Consider the following 26,255-nt stretch of genomic DNA (forward strand, 5'->3'; position numbering starts at 1 on the left):
GGGACATTAATGCATTGCTGGTGGAGCTGTGAACTGATCCAGCCATTCTGGCTGGCAATTTGGAATCATGCTCAAAGGGCTATAAAAGAATGCCTGCCCTTTGATCCAGCCATACCATTGCTGGGTTTGTACCCCAAAGAGATCATAGATAAATAGACTTGTATGAAAATATTTATAGTTGTGCTTTTTGTGGTGGCAACAAATTGGAAAAGGAGGGTATGTCCTTCGATTGGGGAATGGCTGAACAAACTGTGGTATATGCGGGTGATGGAATACTATTGTGCTAAAAGGAATAATAAACTGGAGGAGTTCCAGGTGAACTGGAGAGACCTCTGGGAACAGATGCAGAGCGAAAGGAGCAGAGCCAGAAGAACACTGTACACAGAGACTGATATACTGTGGTAAAATTGAATGTAATGGACCTCTGTACCAGCAGCAATACAGTGACCCAGGACAGTTCTGAGGGATTTATGGTAAAGACGCTACCCACATTCAGAGGAAGGACTGCAGGAGAGGAAACATATAAGAAAAACAACTGCTTGAACGCATGGGTCGGGGTGGACATGATTGAGGGTTTGGTCTCGAAACTACCACACCAATGCAACTACCAACAATTTGGAAATTGGTCTTGATCAAGGACACATGACAAAACTAGTGGAAATGTGCATTGGCCATGGGTGGGGGGAGTTCGGGGGGGTGAAGGGGAAAGGAGGAGCATGAATCATGTAACCATGTTAAAAATGAATATTAATAAATGTTTGGGGGAAAAAATCTAATAAGTGAAATATTAGTAGAGAAACTAGATATGAAAGGAACAAAAACAGGAAAAGATTAATAAGGAAGAAGAATGTCTATAAAAGGAAAAAAGTTATAAGGGAAAAGTTCTCAGATAAAATCGCGTATTTGACTATAATTATACAATGTCCAAATACCCCGTTGTTGACAGCCAAAAATCTACTCAGAAAGGTAGACAACATCTAGACAGCATACTTTCCTCAATTCATTAAATATTATTTATATTACAAACACACACACACACACACACACACACACACACACACACACACTGCACACGCACCCCTTAAGTCACTACTTTCTTAGTGGTTCCATGAATGAGGTGAGGTATACAAGCCAACAAGGGTATGTAAAGGGAGGCTTTAAGGAACAGGGAGAAAGGTATAGTCCTAAGTCTGTTTTTTTGTTTTGTCTGGTTCATTTAGCTTTGTTTTTATCTTGAGGACAAGGATCATTTCTTTTAAGTCTTTGTATCCCCATTGCCAAGCATAGTTCCTAGCAGGCATATTGTAGGTATTTAATAAATGCATGCTGATAGATTTGATTGAGATTATGAACACTAAAGCACATTCCCAATTTAAATAAGCAGAAACAGACAGACAGACAGGCACACTGTTACTCTTCATTACTGGTACAGACCACTGACTGCTTTATATTCATTGGGTTGGGGTGGAAGGGAAGCATCTTGATGCTTGGCTTGAAGCCAAAGTTTTCTATTGGTGTAGTCACAAATACTCAGGTCATCTGAACATGGTAGAGGGCCATAGAACTTTAATTTCCAATTGTATTAAAGATCAAGCTGGGTCAAAGGGTGAAATTATTTGTTCAGTCTCTCAGACTGAGATCAAGAATAAAATTACTCAATTTAGCACAATAAAACTATTTCATTTGAAATTAAAACAATTCAGATTTTGAGACAAGATTTCCTATGACTATATTTTTAGTAGCAATTTCACATGTTCCTTAAGCCCCTTGAAATTGATGATGAGGCTGCTTTTTATAATAAATCTGAATTGAAAATCTAGAGATTACCATATACTTGAAAGACTCTACTTTTCTAAATTTGGGCACATCTGATTTCCATCTCTGTTTCCAATTTTTATCTCCCCTCTCCCCCATGTTCACTTTTTAGCTAGTTTCTAGAGTCAAGGACCTAGGTTTGTGGGGCTAGGTAGTCATGTAGGAAGGGAAAATTGAAGATAGCCTTTTCAGCTGCTATCAGGAATAAATTCCATTTGAGGAGGCAAATGAGTACTTTTTCCTTTTACCCTACACCTACACTTTTCATATTACCCTTTCAGAATGTTTTTCCCCTTTGCTCCCTTTGATGTTGTTGAAAGAGGGATTTGGGGATGAGTAGGTGAAAAGAATATATAGAAGGAGAAAAAAAGGAAATAAACTAGAAGATTAAATTTAAGACAGTCTTTAGTTACGCCTGTAAATATTTGCCTGCTGAAGTAGCTGGGTATTTTAAAAATAATTATTTTAATAACAAATTTCCACCTGAGTTTTCCAAAGACATATAATCCAAATTGCCCCCCACTCTTCTTCTCTCCCCCTTCCCAGAGCTGTCAAGCAATTCAATATGGGTGATACATATATTATCACATAAAACATGTTCCCATATTATTCATTTTTGTAAGTGAAAAATCTAATAAAACCAAAGCTCTAAAACATATACCCAAATAAAGAAGTGATAAATCCTATGCTTCCATCTGCATTCTTACTCTAAGAGATCTTTCTCTGGAGGCGGATAGTATTCTTTTCCATAAGTCCCTCAGAATTGTCTCGGATCGTTGTATTACTATTAGTAGCAAAGTCTATCACATTTGATCATTCTACAATATTGCTGTTACTGTGTACAGTGTTTTCCTGGTTCTGTTTATTTCATTTTGCATCAGTTCACATAGGTCTTTCCAGCTTTTTCTGAAATCATCCTGTTCATCTTTCCTTATAGCATAATAGTATTCTGTCACTATCATATACCAAATTTTGTTCAGCCATCCCCCAATTGGGGGGCATCCCTTTTGTTTCCAAATCTTTGCCACCCACCACAAAAAGAGCAGCTATAAGCATTTTTGTGCGACCAAGTCCTTTCACATTTTTTATCTCTTTGTGATACAGACTTAGTAGTGGTATTACTGGATCAAAAGGTATGCATTCTTTTATAGCCCTTTGGGTATAATTCCAAATTGCCCTCCAGAATGGTAGAATCAGTTCACAACTCTATCAGCAATGCATTAGTCTCTTTTTTACTACATACTCTCCAATATTTATCATTTTCCTTTATTCTCGTATTGGCCAATCTGATAGGTGTGAGGTAATAACCAGAGTTGTTTTAGTTTGCATTTCTTAAATCAAAAGTCATTCACAACATTTTTCATATGATTATTAATAACTTTGATTTCTTCATCTGAAAACTATCTATTTATATCCTTTAAAAGCTGGGTTTTAAAAAATAATTAATGAAACAATTTAGATTTCCCTCTCTTTGCTATAGAGATATTTATAAAGAGACAAAAAAGGCATTACTTCAAACTTTCCTGTGCAGAATATTTTGCAGAGAAATGTTAGTCAGAACTTTCCCCCAAATCCTTTTTGTATTCTGTGATTATTACAAAATTGTTTCTAATTTTCAAATTAATAACTATCATATACATTTATCATATAGCTATTATGATTTTTAATGTGATGCAAGTATATTTTATCATCTTTTGGAAGTCCTTGTACATTCAATGCATATGAAACATTGATATTTGTTTTACAGGGCCTAAATTATCACTTCATTATTTTAAAGCAGTCATAGTCACAGACCTAGAGATAAAGGGATTCTCAAATATTATCTAGTCCAACCCTTCATTATATAGCTGAGGAAAAAAAAGGCCCAAGGAAAACAAATCAAGTGACCTAACAGACCACATAGGTAAGAGCTAGATTTAAAAGCAGTTCCTTTGTTCGAATTTTAAACTAATAGTGCTCTTTCTATATACCACACCATCTCCCAAATCATCCTACTTAAATACATCAAAGATGTATGGCTTACTGGTGTGAGAGTATTTTCACCAGAACAGAATATAACTTATCTGTAAAATGAGGAGAAAGAAGAAAGGGAGGGAGGAAGGGAGGAAAGAAGAAACAAAAAGACTTAAGCTGGAGCCAAGTTGCTAAGAAACAGAAAAATGAAAAGCCAGGAAGACAACATTTGGGGACCTTAGTAGATCAACTCTGAGTATTTGATAGAGCTAAGAAAATTTATCATTGAGTAGCCTTTTGTTCATGAGACTCTCTAGATTTCTTTTAGGTTGGTTGCCAAACATTATAGTGTGCTTCTACTCAAATCCTTTCCAGCTCTGTAGAATCTTTCAGAATCTGTGCTCCATTGATTTGGCCTTTGGGAAGCCACGATTTTCTGCCCACCACAATGAAGGATGGAAGTAAGACTTTAGTTGGGGTATAGATGATTGCATCGAGATATTATTGCCTCTTTGTTTTTTATGATGTATTATTTGCAATATCTAATGTAAGATTTATTTAGTACATAGTAGAAACAATGCTAGATTTAGACTTAGGAAGATGAGTTCAAATCTTGCCCAAGACATTTATTACCTGTGTAATCCTAGGGAAACCACCTGTGAGCAACAGATTTAGAACTTATTTTAGAATCAAAGGTCTTGGATGGAAGTCCTGTATCTGATGCTTACCCCCATATGACCTGGGGCAAGTCACTAATAGGACCCTAGTCTTCACATCCACAAAATGAGAGCATTGAACTAGATGGATTTTGAGCTCCCTTTTAGCTCTAGGGCTATGGTTGATCCTATAAAATTAGAATATTTTGAAGCCTTGTGTGTAAGGTGGCATAATTCAAATTAAGACTGACTTTAAGGTAATGACATTGCTTGAGATGGCAAACATATGAGGATATAAATATTCAAATGAGTGCTATCACCTTAAGAGACTAGATGCAGATTTCAATGCTGTGGACATTACTCAGTGGATCTGGAAGTCTTCAGAGAGATAGTTTACAAGCCTCAAGAAAATTACTTAATAGGCACACTTTGCATTTTAACTACTAAACACATTATATTTATATTATTTGGGGCATTTACTAATAATTTCAATTGATATTTATGGTGCCCTTTAGAATTTTTAAGTAACTTTACATGCATTATCTTTTCTCAACCTCAGAATAACTCCTCAAGGTAAGTATCACTGTCTCCAATTTATAGATAAGGAAATTGGGGTATAGAAAGATTAGGTGAACTGCCATGATCATAAAACCAATAAATGTCAGGCATAAACCTTGAACCCAAGTCCAGAACTCTACCTACAATGTCATCCGGCCTTCCAGGTAATTGTTCAGTTATTCAGTCATGTCCTACTCTTAATGACCCTGTATGGGCTTTTCTTGGCAAAGATACTGGAGAGTTTGCCATTTCCTTGACCACTTTTAAGTAATTAGGATTGTTCAGATAATCAATGTGTATACAATAGCTATATTGCTTTTCTAGGATTTGGGGCATCAATTTAACTCTTTTGTAAAAATGAATGTATAGAGTTAATAGTTGTCTCTCAACTTTTGGCTATTTCCAAGTGCACTGAGTTTACTGACCTGCTCCAGCCTCTAAAAGAAATTCTCAGAAGAGAATTCCAGAAAGGCATTAGCCATCTACAAAGTAGAATCAACAGCATAAGCACATATAGCCTCTGAAGATGACTCCTTGCGAGAGGGATAATATTTATTTGGTGAAATAAGTTTGAATTTTGTTTGTTTAACAAAAGCGACTGTATGACTTTATAATAACAGTTTGTCTAATGAAACTGAAGGTGTAAAAGGCTTTCTGGACTATTCATTGCTCATGCCCCCTGGCATCATTAAATTTCTCTTGCTTTTCAAACTTAAATTATACCACATACAGGATTTCCTTAAGTTTTCTTCCAGTTCATTAACTACCTCATTATTGCCTTCAAATTTTTTCTAACAATTCCCTACTGTTCTAATAAAGGACGGGCTCACAGCTGGGAGAGCTATAAGTGAAACACTTTAAATGGAAACCTTTGACAAAGGACAATTTTATTCTGAAGTTTAGCCCAGTTTCCAAAAAGTCCAATGAATTTCAAAGCCACTAAAAAGACAGCAAACAAGTATTTACCTCCTTTTTAAGAAATTATTTAGAAAAACAAAAAATATGGCCCAGAAAAAATGTCTTAACTATGGAACTTTTCACTAGAAAATGAATCAGATCCCTCATCCCAAAGAATGAAATGTGGGTAATCACCAAGTGGGGAATTTTTTCACTCTTACTAATAGGGACAGTGGATCTCTAAGGATTGTTGTATGGAATGTAATTGTTCTAGTCACCCATCTGTGCTTCACAGGAAGAGAAAGTGAAAAATAGATCGCTATTGTGTTTGTATGGGATCTTTGACAGATGCTGAGATGTTTTGGAGCTGTTCTTTTTCAGAGCAGCTGAAAAAAATCCGCTTCCCAGAAAAGAAGTGTTATACAACAGTATATGCTACATAACATATAACACAACAGTAAGAGTTGTCTGGCAGATACCAGATATTGAATCCAGTATCTTTGTTTTACATATGAGAAAACCGAGGACTAGGGAGGCCTAATGCTTGGAATAGTGTGTGATATAGAGTTGGAACTTAATAAGAGACTAATAAATTGTCTTTTAATACTAAATCCAGTATTCTTTGCAGTGTTCAATTCTGTCTCTCAATCAACCAAGATCATCCTTACCACATGTTCTCAAAGGCTAGGGGCAAATTGTGGAAGTTCCTACCAAATTGAAAAGGTTTTAAGTAAGTAACTAGCAAAAGCCTTAATATGACGGTGATGAAATATTTTGGCCATTACATCTCCTGAGGATTATCATTATCATCCTTTTCAGCTTTGTCTCATTCTTCCTTTTCTTCATTATCTTCTACTACCATTGTTGCTGCTAACTTGTTGACATTATATAGGGCTTCAAGATTTGAAAATTACTCTATAAGAAGAACTGATGGTTTCTGAATGCAGATCAAAGCATACTATTTTTCACTTTGTCTTTTTTAATGTTTATTTTTGTTCTGTGTTCTTTTTCACGAGTCTAATATGGAAATGTGTTTTGCATGATTGCACATGTGTAACCTAGATCAAGCTGCTTACCATCTCAGGAAAAGGAGGAAGGAAGGAAGGGAGAGAAATTGTAATTCAAAATTTTAAGAAACTAATGTTAAAATCATTTTTTTATTTACAACTGGGAAAAATGAACTAGGAAAATAAAGAAAATCATTCTCTATATAGTCACTCAATTAACACTCTCAGCAACTCTGAAGAAGGTACTTTTATTCCCATTTTACAGAAAAGGAAACCAAAGAAACGAAGTGACCTGCCCAGGACTCTAAAGCTACTCTAATGTAGACACGTCATGGTCCATGAAGGGTTCATCAACACTAATGAAGTCATAGATGCCTGAAGTTTAGAAGTAATGCTTACCAGAATGCACAGATCCAGTGATGGAAAGAAGCTGTGATAACTTACTAGTGACGTTTCCTCTATTAAAGCCAGACTAGCAAACTTGATGTATAACCCCATATTTTTAATTGTGTGTGTTTTTTAAGTGCATGCTTTATATTCCTGTGATTAGTGAAGCAATGTAGGAAAGCTACTTTCCACCTCAAAATGAAGAGAGCCCTGTGCTCCATCAGGGGCTTAGGCTCACAGTCTGGCAGCCAGAGATACTTTAAGGATCTGATTCCAACTCCAACACAACAAATCTGGATGGAAAATTCTTAGAATGGTTCCAAGGACTCACTTTGTTTATTTTCTACATCTCCCACTGGTTAGTATCACATATACGAAAAGCATTCTTCTATATTCCACAGATGTAAATAATACAAGGGTGTGGATTTGTTAAAAGAGAGACTTCATTCTGTTTTGGTTTTTAAATTATCAGTTTGGAAGTAAATACAAGGTGCATATCTTATAAAAGAGATATTTACAGAGGTGTGCTGGTCCTTTCACAGTGATCCTCACACTTCGACTCCCCAGTGGAACAGCAATCACATTTTCTTCTCCTAGAATGAAACAATAAGAGAGTCATAGTAAGAACAGAGGGAACAGGAATGTCAAAATACAAAACTCATTTTTGTGTTTTAAAGTTTAACTTTAAATAGGCTTTTGTTATCATCATTCAATTCAAAATAGTTAATCAATTAATTAAGTAGTTTTTCATTGCCTACTCAGTGTCCTGTAGTAATCAAGGTGCTGGGGAAGCAAAGGAAAAAAAAAGACTTTTTGCTTTCAAGGGACTTACAGTCTATTGGGAGAAGTAATATACATATATTTAGGAATATTCCTAGACTTCAGTAAAGAAAAGGGACATATGAGAGAAGCACAGAGTCAATGGGATGAGAAGACAAGTGAATTTACTGATCACATGACTAATAAGAAGCAAAATCATATCTTCTGACTGAAAAAGCATCTATACAACTAGTACACTTTAACAGCCAAACAATTAGGCTGTTTTGGAAAATATACATATTAACACTTACACACATAGACCAACAACCTTGGAAGTCATTTTGAATAGTGGGAAATTATATTTTATAAGCCCATGCAACTCAAATATCAACAACAAATTAGTCACATATTTATATTCTATGGATTCCATCTGAATTTATTTTGCAATCTTTGGACTGACTCACAGATCTGCTTAGTTTGTTTCCTTCTGTTCCCTCCCACACATAAATGCAACTATCCAGCTGTTCCATCATATTTTGCCCAATACCTCATTTCCTGTCACAGATCACAGTGTGAGTAGCAAGAAGTATAGGAAATCAATCACCCACACAACATTAATTATTATGCTTTGGTTTAGATCGAGAAATTTATGTTAGGCCATTCCACCTAGCAATAAACCCTGTTTTGCAGATATTCTGGCACTACCTCTGCTTGTATAATGTTAACCCACACAAGGATACATTTCTGAATTTTTCTCAGTCTAATGCAGACAGTCCCATTTTCTCATTCTGGTTTTCTCTTGGTTGATTTTTCCTTTTTCTCATCCCCACTTCCTTATTCTTCCATTTATCCTCTAGTTCTTAGGACTATAGATATGTTTTAAAAAATAATGAGGACAGGGGGCAGCTGGGTAGCTCAGTGGATTGAGAATCAGGCCTAGAGACAGGAGGTCCTAGGTTCAAATCTGGTCTCAGACACTTCCCAGTTGTGTGACCCTGGGCAAGTCACTTGACCCCCCATTGCCTACCCTTACCACTCTTCTGTCTAGGAGCCAATACACAGAAATTAAGGGTCTAAAAAATAATGAGGACAGCATAAGGAATATGGAAACACATATTACATGACAACACTGGTAGAACCTATATCAGATTGTTTACTGTCTCAGGGTGGAGGACGGAAAAGAAGGAGGAAGAGAATTTGAATCAAAAAAATGTCAGAAAACAATTGTACAAAGTTGTTGCTAAATACGATTAAAGAAAAAAAATTAAAATATTAGTCAAAAAAGAAAAAACAGTGAGAAAATATATACCTATGCATTAGTTTTAAGTAGCAAGAACAGAGGTTATGTCTTCTTGAGTTAAAAAAAAAAGAACAACATAGGATCATATCTTGGCCACTCCCACACCCAAAGCATCAACAAATATTTTGAGAAAAATATTTGTAATATATATATATATATATACATATATATATATATATGGTGAAACAGCTTTTGGTTTATTTGTTTGTCTGTCTGTTTAGGAAAGAATTACATGAATATGTGAGACAAGGACTAGTAGTAACCTTTCTAAAAGGGTGACCATAATTTTGGCCTTTGTTTTAAAAGGCTTTGGAGGGCTGCTGTGACTGTTGGGGATAATTAAAAGTTGTTCTGGGAGTGAATGTGCCCTCTTTAAAGAGGAACTCAGTAGAAAGCAGTGGCTCTACAGTCAAAGAACCTGAATTCAAATCCCATGTCTGATGCTTACAACTTAATGATCTCCTTCAAGTCCCTTTACCTTTTTTTTTTCAAACCTTTACCTTCCATCTTGGAGACAATATTGTGTATTGGCTCCAAGGCAGAAGAGTGGTAAGGGTAGGCAATGGGGGTCAAGTGACTTACCCAGGGTCACACAGCTGGGAAGTGTCTGAGGTCATATTTGAACCTAGGACCTTCCGTCTCTAGGCCTGACTCTCCCCCTTCAAGTCCCTTTATAACTTCCTTGAGTCTCAATTTCCTCAACTGTAAAATGAAAAAGTTAAAGCAAATTGACTCAAGTCTATTCTAATTTTAGGTTTATGATCCTATGTTGTTGGTCTTTTTTTTTTAACTCAAGAAGAGTTGTTATCACATGGCAATGAAGTTGTTTCACAGTTAAAATTCAGGACTAATTAACTGTCATGAGTGAGTAGCAAATGATAGCAGTCCTAAAAAGACTATTTTTAATTAAAAAATTTGTTTAATAAAAAAGGTCTTTATTGGGGATAGTCAATTCATCAAAACTGCCAAACTCCCTGATTATACTTTTTTGTTTCTATTTTTTTATGTTGTTTCAAAAAAGTTTCCCTGACATGTGGTACACAGCATCTCATAATATTGGGTAGTGAGTACCACAATTGCAGAAGTTCACACCAAATGAAAGCTTCATTTCTCACTTCTTGAATCTCTCAAGATACTTAGTCTCAACTCACTTAGTGATTTATTCATTTTCTACTATATTATATTATTAAAGTTATTTTCAGGTGTACTTTATTTACATAATAGATTATTAAACTGAGGCAGCTATGTGATACAATAGAGTGCTGAGCCAGGATGCAGAAAGACCTGAGTTCAAATCTGGCCTCAGAAACTTACTAGCTATGTGACCTTGGGCAAGTCACTTAACCCTGTTTGCTCCTCTGTAAATGAGCTGGAGAAGGAAATGGCAAACCATACCAATATTTTTACCAAGAAAACTCTAAATTGGTCTTCCTTCCTGAAGAACGAGGTATGACTGAAGCAACTGAACAATAACAAAAAAGAACTATAAACTTCTTGTGGCCAGGAATGGTGCTATTTTCCACCTCAACATAATCCAACAAGGTACCTTCTACCTGCAAGGTATTACGGAGGAAAGTAAATAGTTAGGATACAAGGAAAATTAAAATAAATGTGGGATAGAGGTCCAGGCAGCACACTGAAAAAATTTGAGGGCCAAGAGATTTTTAATTTGTTATTTACTGTTTTCCTCCTTTCCTGAAATCTACAGTCCATCAAGAATGGCCTTCTTGTCAAACCAATTCCATCTTGTCTCTCCATGTTTTGGCTTTGGTATTAGCTATTCTTCATGTCTAAAATGCATTCCTTTTTTTTTTATCACCTCTGCCTTTTGGAATCCTTCAGGTTGAGCACTACTTTCTACAAATAGTTCCTCCCAATTACTAGTGTCCTTCCCTAATGTACCATATACTTATTTTGAGTTTATTCTGAAATATGCTTAAATTTACATAGTGTTTTCCCTAAGAAAAACAAACTTTTTAGGATCAAGGAATTTTTTTTTACATTTTTATTCTTATAATCTCAGTGCCTAGCATGATGGCTGGCACAAAGTAGGCATTTAATAAATGCTTGTTCATTGGTTCAATGCCCGAGGGAAAGGGAAATGGAAAGATTCAGAGAAGGCTCAGAGGATGGGAAGCATCTGATTTGCAATTTAGAGGAAGGGATGACCTTTATCTTTGTATCTTCTTTGTATCCTTGGTCCCTAACACAGTATCTCATTTATAGTAGATGTTTTGGCTACTGAGAAAACATAAATTAAGTGACTATTACTTGTGAGGCACATACTTTGTATTATATTTCCTTTTTTGGGTTTATATTTCTCATAGCCCAGAAATTAAATTACTTTATTTAAGCTTCTTTCAAGGCTATACCACAGTGGTATTTCCAGTAATTCCCCAGGTACAGTATGACTGAGGTTGCTCTTACTCTTTAAGTCATCTAAAGGGGAAATCCTTCAAAGGGGAAGTAAAAAGCCTGTCTTAATTTACTGTCATTTTGCGGTTCTGGCTCCTAAGGTCAATAATGAGTAGCATGAGGGTTCTGGTTACATCAGAAAATGCAGAAGCCCTTCCTTTTCCATAAATACACAGATTTTCCCCCTGTCAGTTTAGAAAAAAAGCAAAAAGAAACAACAACAACTAAAACTTAAGATGATTTTCCATTTCTCTGAGGGAAAGTAAAAATAACTCTCACTGTGGGCAGAGGAATGAAATAAACAGACCACTTGAAATCTTTCCTATAATATTCGAGTAACAACAACAAAAAAATTTTGCAAGATTAATAACAACATTTATAATGTTTTTGTTGAACACTAATTTGTCTTGGTCATAATTTACTCTAATGCTGGCTAAAAATAATTTAAAATTTCTCAGGCATTAGTTTGGCAAGGGATGCCATCATTGATATCCATCATATTTGAACTAAAAATTCTACATATTTCACAAAAAGCTGATTCTTGAAACAACTTCTAGTTGACACTATAGAGAGATAATTACTAGACGACCATGTATTATTCAACTCTTCTTTAGAAAGTAATGATTATTGGAGGAATGGCAGAGTAGGTAGCGAGGTGTCTCAGGGGCTAGAAAGACCAACTTGAGAAAAGAGATCCTGGGTTTAAATCTGTCGCAGACACTTCCTAGCTGTATGACCCCAGGAAAATCATTTAACCCCTATTGCCTAGCCCTTACTGCTTTTCTGTGTTGGAACCAGTATTGATACTAAGACAGAAAATAAGGGTTAAAAAATTAATGATTATGGTCAGCTGGGTAGCACAATGGATAGAGCACCAGACCTGAAGTCAGAAGGTCTTGGGTTCAAATATGATCTCAGATTCTACTTAGTTGTGTGACCCTGGTCAATTCACTAAATCCCTATTGCCTAGTCCTTGTCACTCTTCTGTCTTGGAATTGATATTAAGAAAGAAGGTAAGGGATTTAAAAAAAATTAATGATTATCATGATACTTAGAATATTAGTAAGGAAATCAGTAGAGGATAGCTTGTGACCCGGAGACACATTTGTATTACTTAAAAGGATGTTTGACTATATCATATCCTATAACTAGAAGTGATCTCTATCTTCTTATGAAATAAAATTTAATTCATGCAATTCTCTAGTTGTTATTTTTAATTTATGTAATTTATTCGTTTAACAAACACTTAGACTCTAACTCTCCAATGGATCTTAGCAATGGAGGATATTCCCTTTGCTAGTCCAGATTATAATAAAAACATATTTCTTCATCCCATGTGTCTCTTATTAAGGTCTTTTCTTTTTTATAATTCTTTCAAAGAGAATCTACCCAATACATGAGAGGACTTCTCTAATTCTAGTTTAGTTTTTTAAATGATTTTTAGATCAAGAACTAGAAGAGACTTCGGAGACCAACTAGCTCAACCTCTTCATTTTACAGATGGGGAAACTGAGGACTGAAGAGTCAGTCTTCATACTGTATTATTCAGATACCAAAGTCATTTAATTACAACTTTAAAACAACAGGAGGGAACACTATTTGAGATTCTGTTAGAAAATACAGCTAATCCACCTGATAAGAGTAACTAGTAAATCAAGCCTAGAGATTATGAATGCAGCCTGTTGACCATTAGAAGGCTCCCCTTGCAGAAAATAAGACTCCAAGGTCAGTTACCCCAGAGAGCAATGTAATGGAAGGAGTTTGGGACCAAAAACCAAAAGCCCTAGGTTCAAATGCTGACTCTGCTACAGACTATGTGGGTGATCTTGGGCAAATCAGTTCTCCTCCCTGGGTTTCAGTTTCCTCATCTGAGGTTGTACTAAATGATCTTCAGGTTTTTTTCCACTTCTAAGGCCTATGAACAAACTCAAACAGGAGAGGCAAATTTCCAGGACTTTTAAGTTCAAAATTTATTTTTTGCCTCCAACCTATCAGAAGTATCTTCGCACAATATTCTATTTTGTCTTCCTATACCCACCTTGCCCCAGATATTGAGGAGATAACCTCTCCTGCCAGTACAGCTTCTTTACTTGACAATCTTTGGTACATTCAGGACAGGGAACTCCCCTATCCTTTTTCAGGCACAGGAAATGAAGCAAAAGTGAAAGAGCCATTTGTGAGCTGGAAAAACCACTACTGTACTTAATTAGAAATAAAAAATAAAACAAATATACACCAACTGCAAATGTTTGATAAGCAACAGCTTTTCAATTGTAATGTTTCAGTTTAAGGAGTTTAAAGTTGTTTTATTTTTTTAAGTGACCCAAATTAACCTTGGCATTACAAGGCTGTTAGCTCCCATTTAAGACAGAAAGTTTTCAACTGATTGCACTGTAAAAATAATATCATCTCCATCACACCAAGAAATAATCTGAAATATACAGTGAGCTGTGAGAAAATGAGTTGCTTTTCTCTCCAGGAGTCCGTTTCATTTTCTATAGTGTCGTAAAGGATACCGACACTTTAAACTTATTTCTGAAGCAGTTTCTAAAGGAACCTCTGGGAAGGGCTGTTAATTTAGTAAACTAGCACTGTATGTTTTAAAAAGAAGTAGCCAGGCAGCTTTAGAATAACATAAGCAGATGGGAGGGATATGGAACACTTCTTTCCTTTTCAGAGAGAAAAATAAAAAAGCAAAAAGGTAGAAAAATCTCCTGTGTTTGGCAACTGCTAGACAAGAGTTTTGACAGTCCCAGAAAGGATGGGACACCGCATCTGGCTGGGTCATCTTTTTCCTTAATTTTTTTCTCCCTTTAGTGACTGAGAAAAATAGAGGAGGAAAACAGAGGAGATGAGTTCCTCTTGTTGATCAGAGTCTGGCAGGGAGCCCAGAGGGAGAATCTCAGAACTCTCCCTTGGAGCATTTACTGCCCAAAATGCTCATCTGCCACAGCCTCTGTTATCTGCCATGGCTAGTAATCTCTGTGTAAGTCTTCCCTTCTCAAAGAGGCCCTAAGCCCCCAAGGGGAGGGCCACTTTCTTGTGCTTCTTTGGGATGCCCAGTGCCTAACTTAAAGCAAGTATACCATAAAGACCAAAGTAGATAATGCCCACAAGAATATGCTTAGTACCAATATCAAGAAAGAAGACATAAAAGTAAGAAATGGCAGACAGGCTAATTTTGGAAAAACATGAAAAGACCTATATGAAATTATGAAGAATAAAACGAGCAGAACCAAGAGAAAATTACCTTCAGCCACATTAATATTGTTTGTTCTCCTCCAGAGAAATAACTGATAAATAGAAATAAATAAGACATAGTTTTGTATGTTCATATATCTTTTGCCAAATGCCAAATGATACCTTCTTTAATAGGGAAAGTGGAAGGGGAAGGAAGAAGTTAACTGGGTATTTTATTTAACAAAAGTACAAATAAATAAATATTTTTAAAGTGAGCTTAGAAAGCTAAACAAAAGCAAGTCCAACAAACAACAAGCATTCAAGTTTTGTTTTTTGTTTATTTTTTAGGATGCCTAACAAGATATGCTGCCATCTCACATGGTCCTAGGCATCTTGACCCTACACAAATTTGTTCCTGTCAAAGTTTCTTCAAGATAATGTCATGAATATCTCATTAAAAACCCTTATCTTAAGTGAATCTCTGCTAAGATCATCTTCAAGATGGTAGTGAGCTTCTATTTGTGGAAAGATGCTAGTCAGAATAGTAACTCTTTTCAAATTTCTCTATGGTGACTCAGAAACCTCTTTATTCTGGAAGCTCACTCCACTCCTGGACTTGTGGTTGGCTGATTCCTCCCAGAATCTCCATTTTAAGGAGGATGCTCAGGGCATCCTCTGCAGGCTGCACTCCTGACTACTGGGCTTTCTCTTCGATGCCTTTGTGCTTGGTACCTTCAAATTTACTGGTCACTTCCCTTTCCAGTTCCCTGTTATAGGATGTCTTTTCTGATTAGAATGTAAGCTTCTCAATGAGACAACTTTCTATTTGTGTTTTCATCCCCAACATAGAGAAAATATTTAATAAATGTTGCTTTACTGGTCTTGATTCCAGAAGTACAGCCTAGAACTAGCAAGAGTGCTTGAACTTGCAAAGGGCTAATCAAGTAGAGACGAAAGGTGGGGAGCTGAGAAGACGTGATTAGGCTTTGGGAACCCAAAGCAACACATTCTGTGATGTTTTTCACTAATCCAAGTCCTGAAAAGAAAAGTCTCTGGCAGCATCTCTAAATCCCACCCATCAGCTAAGAATCCCCATGATGTGCAGGGAAGAAGGATGTGGCAAGCTGTGGAGCACAAATAGTACTATTAAAATTACAATTACAATCTTTTGACTCTGCACCTCAGCTTTTATAGTTTAGATTTTGACTGGCCAGGAGTACACTTCCCATGTATGATACTGTTGATAATTATAACTAGCCCCCTTCAATGCTGTTCCATTTAAAGTAGTATTTGGGAGAGAAACAAGGCTCTTTGATGGATCCTGCCTCTTCTTAGTTCAGAAGAACCCAGGAAGGAAAGGGCCACTCCAAGGGAAAAAATGTACTAAAGACAATCTGTAGTTGTTGGAATGAGAATGAACCTATTAAGCCAGATTGGAAGAGGCTATATCTAAACAAGGTAGGATTCAGTGGCATAGTAGATGGAATGCTGGACCTGAAGTTAAGAAATCTAGGTTCAACTACTGCCTCAGACAGTACCTGTATAACCATGGATAATTACTCAACTTTTCTTAGCCTCAGTTTCTTTATCTGCAAGGCAAGAGATAATAATGCTTGCTCTAATTATCTGACAGAGTTGTTATGAGGAAAGCCTTTTGCAAACCCTAAAATACTAAACAAATGTGAGTTGTTATTATGACTCCAAGAGTTAAGAATGCATTTTACCGGGTATGAGAGCATCATGTCAGGGCTTTCTACTATCCTTTCTAATAAATAACAGAAGACCCCATACTTGTCCCAAAATGAACCTCACTTTCTGGCTTTTGGCCTGTGGTGAGCAGCCTCTTTGGATTTTCTGAGTGCTCTAGCACACACAAAAGAGGACATATCAATATTTAACTGTTTGGTTGCTCTATTAAGATTTTGGCAAATTATCTAATTCATTTGGTAAATTACTGGTAAGAGGGTCTCCTTTCTTTGATCTTAGTTCAATCCTATACTAATTTAAAAAGAAAAAGAAAAGAAAAAAACCAAGAATCCACTACGTGTATTTATACAATGTTAGAGCCAGAGCAGATGCTGGAGTTTACAAAAACCAATATGCAGAAAAAAACTATGACTTGTCGAAGGTCACCTGGGTAATTAACAATATCAGAGCTAGAATTGGAACTTAATTAACTCTCTGGTCTCCCGATTCCTTGTCTTCTCTTCTTTCTATTACACCATTCTGTCCTTCTTATTGAACTCAGCTAAGCAAAGATGGTTGTTGCTTAGTAATGTTTAGATGTATCTGACTCTACTTGACTCCATTTGAGGTTTTCTTGGCAAAGATACTGGTGTGATTTGCTATTTCCTTCTCCAGATTATTTTACTGAAGGGGAAATTGAGTCAAACAACGTTAAGTGACTTGCCCAGGGTGACACGGTTAGTGTCTGAGGCCAGTTTTGGGTTCAGGAAAATGAGACTTCTTGACTCCTGGCATTGTAACACTTTGACACCCAAGTAAATGTTGAGATATTTTATAAAATGAACCAGGTAGCTGTTTTTAACATACTATGACATACCACAATCCTGCTAAAGAACCTTTTTTATTCAATGTGGGAGATAACTCCCGAGTCCTGTTAGAGGATTTCAATGATATTACTGTGTCTTACCAGATTATATTTCTTATCTAGTTATCATTTCTTTCTATCAATTTCTTCTGACTATATTAAAAAGGGGAAATCAATCGTACATATCTATAGCAGGGAGGGAACAAAATTATAAGCCAGGTACCATGTTAAGTGCTTTAGAAACATTATCTCATTTGTTCCTCATAACAGCTCTATAAGGTGGGTGCTACTATTATTTTAATTTTATAGATGAGGAAACTATCCATCTTATCCATCCCAGTATAATGTTTCTGATAAGGATATCAAAATAGTTTTTCTAGGAAGAAGCTATAATAGGATGGAAACAGGTTTTTTTAATTAAGGAAGTCATAGTTCCACTAAAATCCCAACATTAGGTGAACTCTAGATGAACAGGACCATAATTGGAAGAGTGGAAATTCTATTAAGTCTATGTTCTCAACTCTTCAATTAGCTGTTTTGTTTGTATCTCAAGAATGTGGTTCATCTGTTGTTATTTTTTTAGTCTCAGAAGTATATATGTCTTTTGCATCTTTTGTTTTCACTCCAACTCACCCATGGAAAACTTATTAATTCTGCCTCTCTCCCTTCCTCCTCCTTTGAGTAGAATGCTTGCCCTTTACAGCCAAATGATTGTCTCATTTTTCTCATAGAAAAGATCTTGGATCCATACTCTTGCACCTTGAATCTGCCTCAGCATATGATGGAAATGATATCCTGTTCACAACCTTGTGTACTCTCTCTTGAGCAGGGATGTGCCAATATTGTCTCATTTCAACACTGACTTGGTATGAATCCAAGTTAAGATATGAACAATCACTTGGCAACATGTACCTAAAAACTGTGCTTATCCTGCAGGCACTACTGATACACAATCAAAAAAGGAGACATGGCTTCATTTCCACATTTCATTCACACAGAGCATGATTACATAGAAGTGCTTCCATATGGTATGTGGAAAATCTTAGCCAAAAATGGAGCTTGTCTTGCCAGATTCAGAGCAAGAAAAACAGACGTGAACAAACCATGCTAAAAATTAAGGAATAGGAACACTATATGCAGGGAAGCATGAGATGCGTGTTATTTTTAGCCTTAACGCAGGTACATGCATATAAGACCTATTGAAAAGCCAGGAGCACCCAAAATGGGACACTCCCTCCTCTTGCCAAATATTCCTCTTGAAGACATTATTTAAAAATATGGATAATTTTTCCTCAAGAAGTTCTAGACTTGGAATTTGGTTGGGGAGAGGGAAGCTGTTAGTAAAATTTTACAACCAATTTTCTAAAAAATGTACACAAGGCACACTTAAAAAAACCAAAATCTCTTACCTTCTGCTTTAGAATCAATACTGCGCATTGGTTCCAAGGTAGAAGAGTGGTAAGGACTAGGCAATGAGGGTTAAGTGACTTTCCCAGGATCACACAGGTGTCTGAGGGCAGATTTTGAATCCAGAATCTCCCATCTCAATCCACTGAACCACCTAGCTTTCCTCTATGTATACTTTTAAATGCAATATATATTATTAAAGTCTAGGAAATCAACAAAACAATAACTTGATCCCTGATTTATAATGTTTACAGACTTCTTACTGAAATTTTAACAGTAGGCTTCAGTTAGAGCTAACTCTATTAGACCCCTCTTAAATCCTCTATTGTCACCCATCTCTGTTCTTCAGTCAGTCAAGAGTTTCATCACACTCACTCAGTTATTTGGACTCTCAGGTTGCATATCAGTGCATATAAATGCTTTTGAAACATAAACCTCATTCTCAAAACAACTATATCATCTTCATTTTACAGATGAGAAAAATGAGGAAGCTAGAAGTTGTGACAGGCAAAAAAATGTCTGCTGCTGGTTTTAAACTCAAGTATTCCTGAACCTAATCTTATCACTCAATCCACTAAGATAGGTAGGAGACAAAAAACTCTATTTTGCGACAGATTAAAGGTCTATACATTCCAATAAAATGGTTCTGAAAGAGGTTTTGAAGTAATTTTTTCTAGGAAGAAGACATAAAAGGAAGGGCACAGGTTTCTAGATTATGAAAGTTAAGGTTCCACCATTCCCCAACACTATTTTCTCTAGATGAACATGTCCATAATCGAGAGAGTGGAAATTCTATTCAGTGTATGCCCCAAACTCTTCAATTAGCTGCTTTGTCACATATTCACAGGTATGCAGTACAGTGATACAGTACAGCTCCTTCTTCAATTTACTTTTCCTTCCAAGAAGCCTCTTTCCTCTTCCCAATTCCTCCTTCCTTCTATCGTAGGTCCGACCAGAGTTCTTTTTTGGCCCTTGATGAAACAAGGTCCCTTCTGGCATATTCTCTAAGCACAGGCAGTAGGGTTCAGGAATAAATGTAATTCCATGCAATTCCCCAATAGCCTATGAAAACTTTAAAGCACTATATAAATGTCAAGTATGATGATGATGATGATGATGATGATTTGACCTCCCCTTCACTCTCTCTTTCTTCCAAAAAACCTTCCCAAACTAGTCCTTTGCATACTACACTGTCTTCTTCCTACTCTTAGTCTAAACTTTCTTAAGTGTTGGTTTGTCCTTGTTACTCACATTTCTCTGACTCATTCCTGGATTCTGGGTCCAAGTTTTTCATCCCTCGAAGAACTTCCTCCAAAATAAACTCGGAGGAGATGGCTTACCAATTAAGAATGCTTTAATCATAGATCAAGTCATATCCTTTCCCTAATCAAAAATCTTATTCTGACTACTTATTGCCTACCAATTAAAGTGTTAATTTCTTTGACTGCCATTCAAGGACCTCCATCATTTCACCACACTCTATATTGCCAGACTTAGCAAAATTTTCCTTCCATGTCTCCATACTATCATAAAAAGTAGACCACTCTCTGTCCCTTGAAAGAACCCTGCATTCTCAGGCCTCCTGGTCTTTGTTCATGTTGTCCTAAATATGCCTATACTTTCTTCAATCTTCCTCTTCAACTACTATCTTTTAAAATCTAAGTGGGGGTAGTTAGGCAATAGATGGAGCACAAGTTCTTGAGTTGGGAGGACCTCAGTTCAAATCTAGCCTCAGATACTTGCTAACTGTGTCTCTGGGCAAGTTGCTTAACCCCAATTACCTAGCCTTTGCTGCTCTTCTGTCTTGGAACTAACATGGTATCAATTCTAAGACAGATGTTAAGGGTTTAGGAAAAAAATCCTAAATGAAAGGCTTCTTCCATGAAGCCTACACTGATCCCATTCCTCATGAAGTCATCCTGAATCCCTGTCAGTAAAAATCTTCTCTTTCAGACTTCAAAGGTAGTTTTGTTTTTCTTTGTTAATTTTAATAAATTTGGAGTTATGCTAAAGTCTTATACCTCTACTAATCTGTAAGCTCAGTTCTGAAGGAAGGGACTATTATTATCTTAACTAAAGTTTGCTAAATCTCTCCCCATGCCTAGTTTGATTGTTCACATATAGTGGCATATGCTTGAAAAATGTTTAGTAAATACTTGAAACATTCAGTAAATACCAATTAGTACATTCCTCATAGAAACAGTCTCAATTTTGGAACTGTATATTGTCACATATAAAATTCATTCAGTTATGTTATGTTTACACACATCTTCATTTTTATGGAACTAAAATAAGAAAGCCGACCTACTAGAATAAAAGATACCCTTATATACGTGTAACACCAGGTCTGCTGACATGGGAGTTGAGACTTCTTTCACAAGGAGTTCTCTACTCTGGGATTCAGTCCCAAGTATGTCTGGCCTCTAAAGAGAAGAATGAGAATCTCCTTTCCCACTTCCTGTATTCTCTTGCTCCTTACTCCTTGCAGATCTGAGAAAATCCGCTTAAAGAAAGGTTAGGTTTGGCCCATGATGAAGATTTCCCCCAAAGGGATTGGGAAGATATGCAAGGTATGATGCAAATCAGGTATCAAACAGTATTCATCTACACAAAAGAAATGCCCAGCACTCTAAAAACTCATAAATGAACATTGACAAAGATGAAAATTATGCAACAGTAATCATGATTCCCATTATTCTCTCCTGGGAGGCTAGTACTTAAATACCAAAATAAGAAACATTTTGTGGAACCCAGAAATAGCTGTTTCATCTGTGGTCTAAGATCAGTACTTATAAAACAACTTCTTTGAAGAGGCTCAGCCTCTGGTAGTGGTCCTCATCTCCCTTGGAAATGCTGGAGTAAATGAATAGTCTGTCCACTGCCTACCTTTCCAGGCTTCTCATATCTTACTTCCCTCCACATGCTCTGGGATTTGGTGACACCAGCCTCTCTTTACTGTTTCTAGAATTCAACATTCCACTTCTAGAATCAAAGTATTTCACATGGCTGTCCTTCAAGCCTGGAGTGATCTCCCTCCTCATCTCCATCTCTTGGTTTCCTTCAAATCTCAACAAGAATGTCACCTTTGAAAAGAAACCTTTTCAAGTCTTCCTTAATCTCAATTCTTCTCTCTGAGATTACTCCTAATTTATCCCACATGTGACTTTCTTTATGTATGGTGTTTCCCTCATTAAACTGCTAACTTTCTGAAAGCAGGTAAGTATATGTGCGTACATGCATGCAGGTATGTGTTTGTGCACATGTGCCTTTCTGTGTTTTCTCAGCACTTAGCACAGGGCCTGGCACAAAGTAGTGTCTTCAAAAATGAGATTCCATTAATTACAAAGAGTGCCTCCAACATTGTGGCTGGCACTGATTGAAGGAGCTAAGAGATCCAAGTTTCTGAAACTCACAAGGTTGCCTCTAAGACCAGAAATTTCTAATTCCAGGTTGATATTTAATCTCCTCTAATAAGGAACATAATCAGAAGAGAGAGCCTATGGTCCAGTGTCAGACTCACTTAGGCTATAATACCTGCTAGTTTCTATGAGTGAGCAGCCACCATAGCTACTAATGAAACCCTTCCCAACCTCAAGGGAAGTCTTGAAGACAGACAGGTAGACAAGATAGAGAGAAAGAGAAAGTGAGGGACAGACAGAAAGACAGAGACAGAGAGACAGAGAGAGACAGAGACAGAGAGAAAGAAGAGAGAGAAAAAAAGAAAAGAGAGAGACAGAGAGAGAGGGAGAGGGCAAGGGAGAAGAAGAGGAAGGAGGAAAGAGACAGAGACAGAGAGATACACAGAGAGAGACAGAGAGGCAGAGAGACTGACAGATAAAAAAAACACAGAGTGACACATAGAAAGAGAAAGGGAAAGAGACACAGAGATAGAACAGAGGAAGGTAAGGAGCCAGAGAGATATAGATGTAGGGGGTTAGGGAGCCCTCATAAAATTCCCAAGTGTTCAATTAGTAAGAAGTAAGAGTTACTCATGGTAAGTCTACTAAATGTCTCTTCTTGGCTCAGTGGCTAATCTTGAGGTAGAATGGAACACAAGGATGTGCATTTCTTTTTAGCAAGTGGCTCAAACTCCTTTCTTCTCTCATATATGGCTAAAACCATATTCTACTAGGATTGCCTCTATTACACACATACACACACACACACACAAATTTGAGGGAATATTGAGAATTATTCTGTGTGCTATTATAGTTCACACCAAAGAAAAGGAGCATTTTCTTTTCCCAAAGTAGTACCATTTTACAGCAGGAAGATTTCTACAGTCTAACCTCATTTATCTAACAAGGAAACTGAGACTAAAAGTCAAAAGACTCTCTTAACACCATCTACTGAGTTTAAGACATATCCAAAACTAAGATCAGGCTAGTCTTCAACAAGCAAACAAAAAATTTTAACTTAAAAATTTTTTTTCACTTACATGTAGAAACAATTATCTGACATTTTGATTCAAATTTTCTCCCTAGTAAATAGTCTGATATAGATTACCAAGGCTATCATGCAATACATATTTCCATATTCCTCATGCAATGAAAGAAGACCCATATCACAGATACAATGAAAAATTTATGAAAGAAATAAAGTAAAAGATAGCATGCTTTGATCTGTACTCAGACTCCAACAGTTCCTTCTTTGGCTGTAGAGAGCACTTCTCATCATGAGTTTCTTAGGGTTATCATGGAAGCAAACAAAAAATTTTAAGCACCTATTTCACGCAAGGTACCAAGCTAGGTGCTGGAGATATGAGAACCAAATCAAACCAAAATGAAACAAGTCACTGCCTTAAGGAGCTTACATCCTACCTGGGGAAAGTGATTTGTACTGCTTATCCAGTTATATTTTCTCTCATCCTCTAACTATATGGAAATGTGGATAGGAAGAGATCTTGTGATTACATTGTGGGTATCTCTACCAGTGGGAGAACTCCCTCCACCAACATTGATTTACCAACTAAATCCTAAGTAGTCATCTGAGATACACAGAGATTAAGTGACTTTCCAAAAGTCATAAGGTTAGAAAGGAGTAGGATTTGAACCCCAATTTCCTTGAATCCAACTTCCACATTTTATTGGCCATAACATACTGCCTTTAAAGCACACCCATCTGAAAAGCGAAATCACATGCCTTTTCTCCACAACTAGAAAATATATCATGTAAAAGAATGGCATTCTGAGAATTGTAGACCTAGAAAATGTCATTTGTGAAATATGAGTTCATATTAGGGACTATACTAAGTGCATTTCTATGCAATTTTCATTAGAATGATGAAGCAAATAACTCCTAAACAGTTAAAGAAATTGTTGCATATATCTATATTGAGCTCTTTTTAAAAAAAGAATGTATCTACCCAGCAAAGTGGCAACAATGGAAGGGTCTTTGGGGTTAAAAAGCTAGACATTCGAGTTCTATCTCTGACATGTCATTTAAACTGCTAGTGTCTCAACACAACTTTTTAAAACTGAAAGTTAACAGAGAAATTAATAAATTCTTCAGAGAAGTCATCAGAAATGGTAGAAGTTTTCACAACAAAAAGGTCCCCACACTGACAAAATCACAGGTCTAGACAAAGAAAAATCTCTATTTTAGGTATTTCAGATTAAACCCCACAGACCCTCCTAGAGGAAAATTAACTTTATGGATCTTACCAAGTCTTTGGAGGGAAGCCTGCTACTGTGAAAAATGCAGAGAGCTCAGATGACTGAAACCCTCAACTTTTCCTTTAGATTGGAAATCTCCTGAGACTATAAGCCAAAAATTAGGGCCAAACCTAACACAGTCAAAGTCTCCAACAGGATCAATGCTGTAGGCATAAACTTCAGTGCTAATGAAGACAGCAGATTCATTAGGCTTTCCACACAGAGCCTCTTTATTCACTAGCCAAGAGGGACAGCTGCCGAAGGCCCACCACAGTGAGGGGTTCACATGGTCTTAATTCAATTTAACAAACATTTACTGAATTCCTAATACATGAAAGTTGCTGTTTGAGGTGTTGATAGATGTACAAAATTGTATGTCCCCCACCATTAAGTAGACGATAGTCTGGTAGAAAGAATACAAATATTTATAAAGATATAATACAACATGTTTACATAAAAATAAACACAGAGGGTCAAGGTGTGTAAAAGAGGTTCCAAAAAAGAGAAATGGGAGTTTATCACAAGGAGAGATCTCTTCTGGAAGGGGATAATGCCATCAAGGAAGGTTTATGGAAGAAAGGGTAATTGAGGTTGGCCTTGAGGAATGTGCAGGATTTCTACTAGTAAAATGTAAGAGATAGGCCCATTTCACTGGCAAAGTTAGTTAAAAACAATAAAATTGAGTGATGGTAGGACTGTGGGGCAAAAGGTAAAAATACTACTATACTGTTGGAGCTATGACCTGATATAATCTTTTGGGGAAAAAACTGGGTAATGTCCAATAAGAATTATAAAACTGCTCATATTCATTGATCCAGTAATCCTACTACAAGAACTGCATCCAAAGAATGTATTTCAGAGGGATAGGTATGAAAATTAATATGAGTTTTATTTATGAGAGTAAAAAAACTAGAAAAGCCTTTATGTCAAATGATATAGGAATGGATGAATAAATTTTATTTGTGACTATAGCGAGGCACCACAGATAATGGATAATGTTTGGAACTTAGAATCTGTTAAGATTTAGGTTCAAATGTTGCCTCAGACCCCTAATTAGCTGTATGGCACTAATAAGTCACTTAGCCTCTAAAGGACTCAGAGAACTCCCTAGGACATATCTACTATGCCATAGAAAAGCTGTAATCTTTATTAGTGGAGGAAGTTTCCACCTTAGGACCTCTCCATACTAATGGAATCACAAATATTTTAAATATTTGACTACTTAATTATATGAACGATCCATGATTTCTTTGCTGTGGGTTCTTCTAATGGTACAAGTCATTTTTCTACTCTGGGCAACTCCTACCCATGTCCATCCACAAGGAGTCTACTCAACATGCCACAGGACTTCACCAGGTCTTTTAAACTCATATGAGGACCAATGCAGCACTTGTGTTGTCTATCTTTTTATCTCTCCCAGCCTGCTACATGATTAGCTCATCTCTTTTTCCAATCATACATCTCCTGGGTATCTTTTAGACCATTTCTTGTGCATAAGACATCATTAGTAATATGACATAGCCCATTTATGGCCACCATGTTCTCACTTGGGATATTTGTAATTATAATGATTCTGAGATTATTTCATTCCATTATTTGTAGGCATATAATATCAGGAAAAGAATATTGTTGTTTATATATATATATATATATATATATATATTCATTGATGTTTGGTCATTTCAATTATGTCTGACTATTCATGACCCCATTTGA

General features: G+C 36.5%; 1 protein-coding gene across 1 annotated transcript in view; it reads right to left on the reverse strand.

Moving 5' to 3' along the window:
- ADAMTSL3 (ADAMTS like 3) overlaps positions 1–26,255 on the reverse strand; it is a 616,185-nt gene that overhangs the window by 218,945 nt on the left and 370,985 nt on the right. Inside the window, exon 8 of the mRNA XM_044660156.1 lies at positions 7,792–7,866. Coding sequence (XP_044516091.1) covers positions 7,792–7,866 — 75 coding nt within the window. The remainder of the gene's footprint in view (positions 1–7,791; positions 7,867–26,255) is intronic.

This window comes from Gracilinanus agilis, chromosome 2 (genome assembly GCF_016433145.1).
Source record: "Gracilinanus agilis isolate LMUSP501 chromosome 2, AgileGrace, whole genome shotgun sequence".
NCBI classification, from domain to species: Eukaryota; Metazoa; Chordata; class Mammalia; order Didelphimorphia; family Didelphidae; genus Gracilinanus; species Gracilinanus agilis.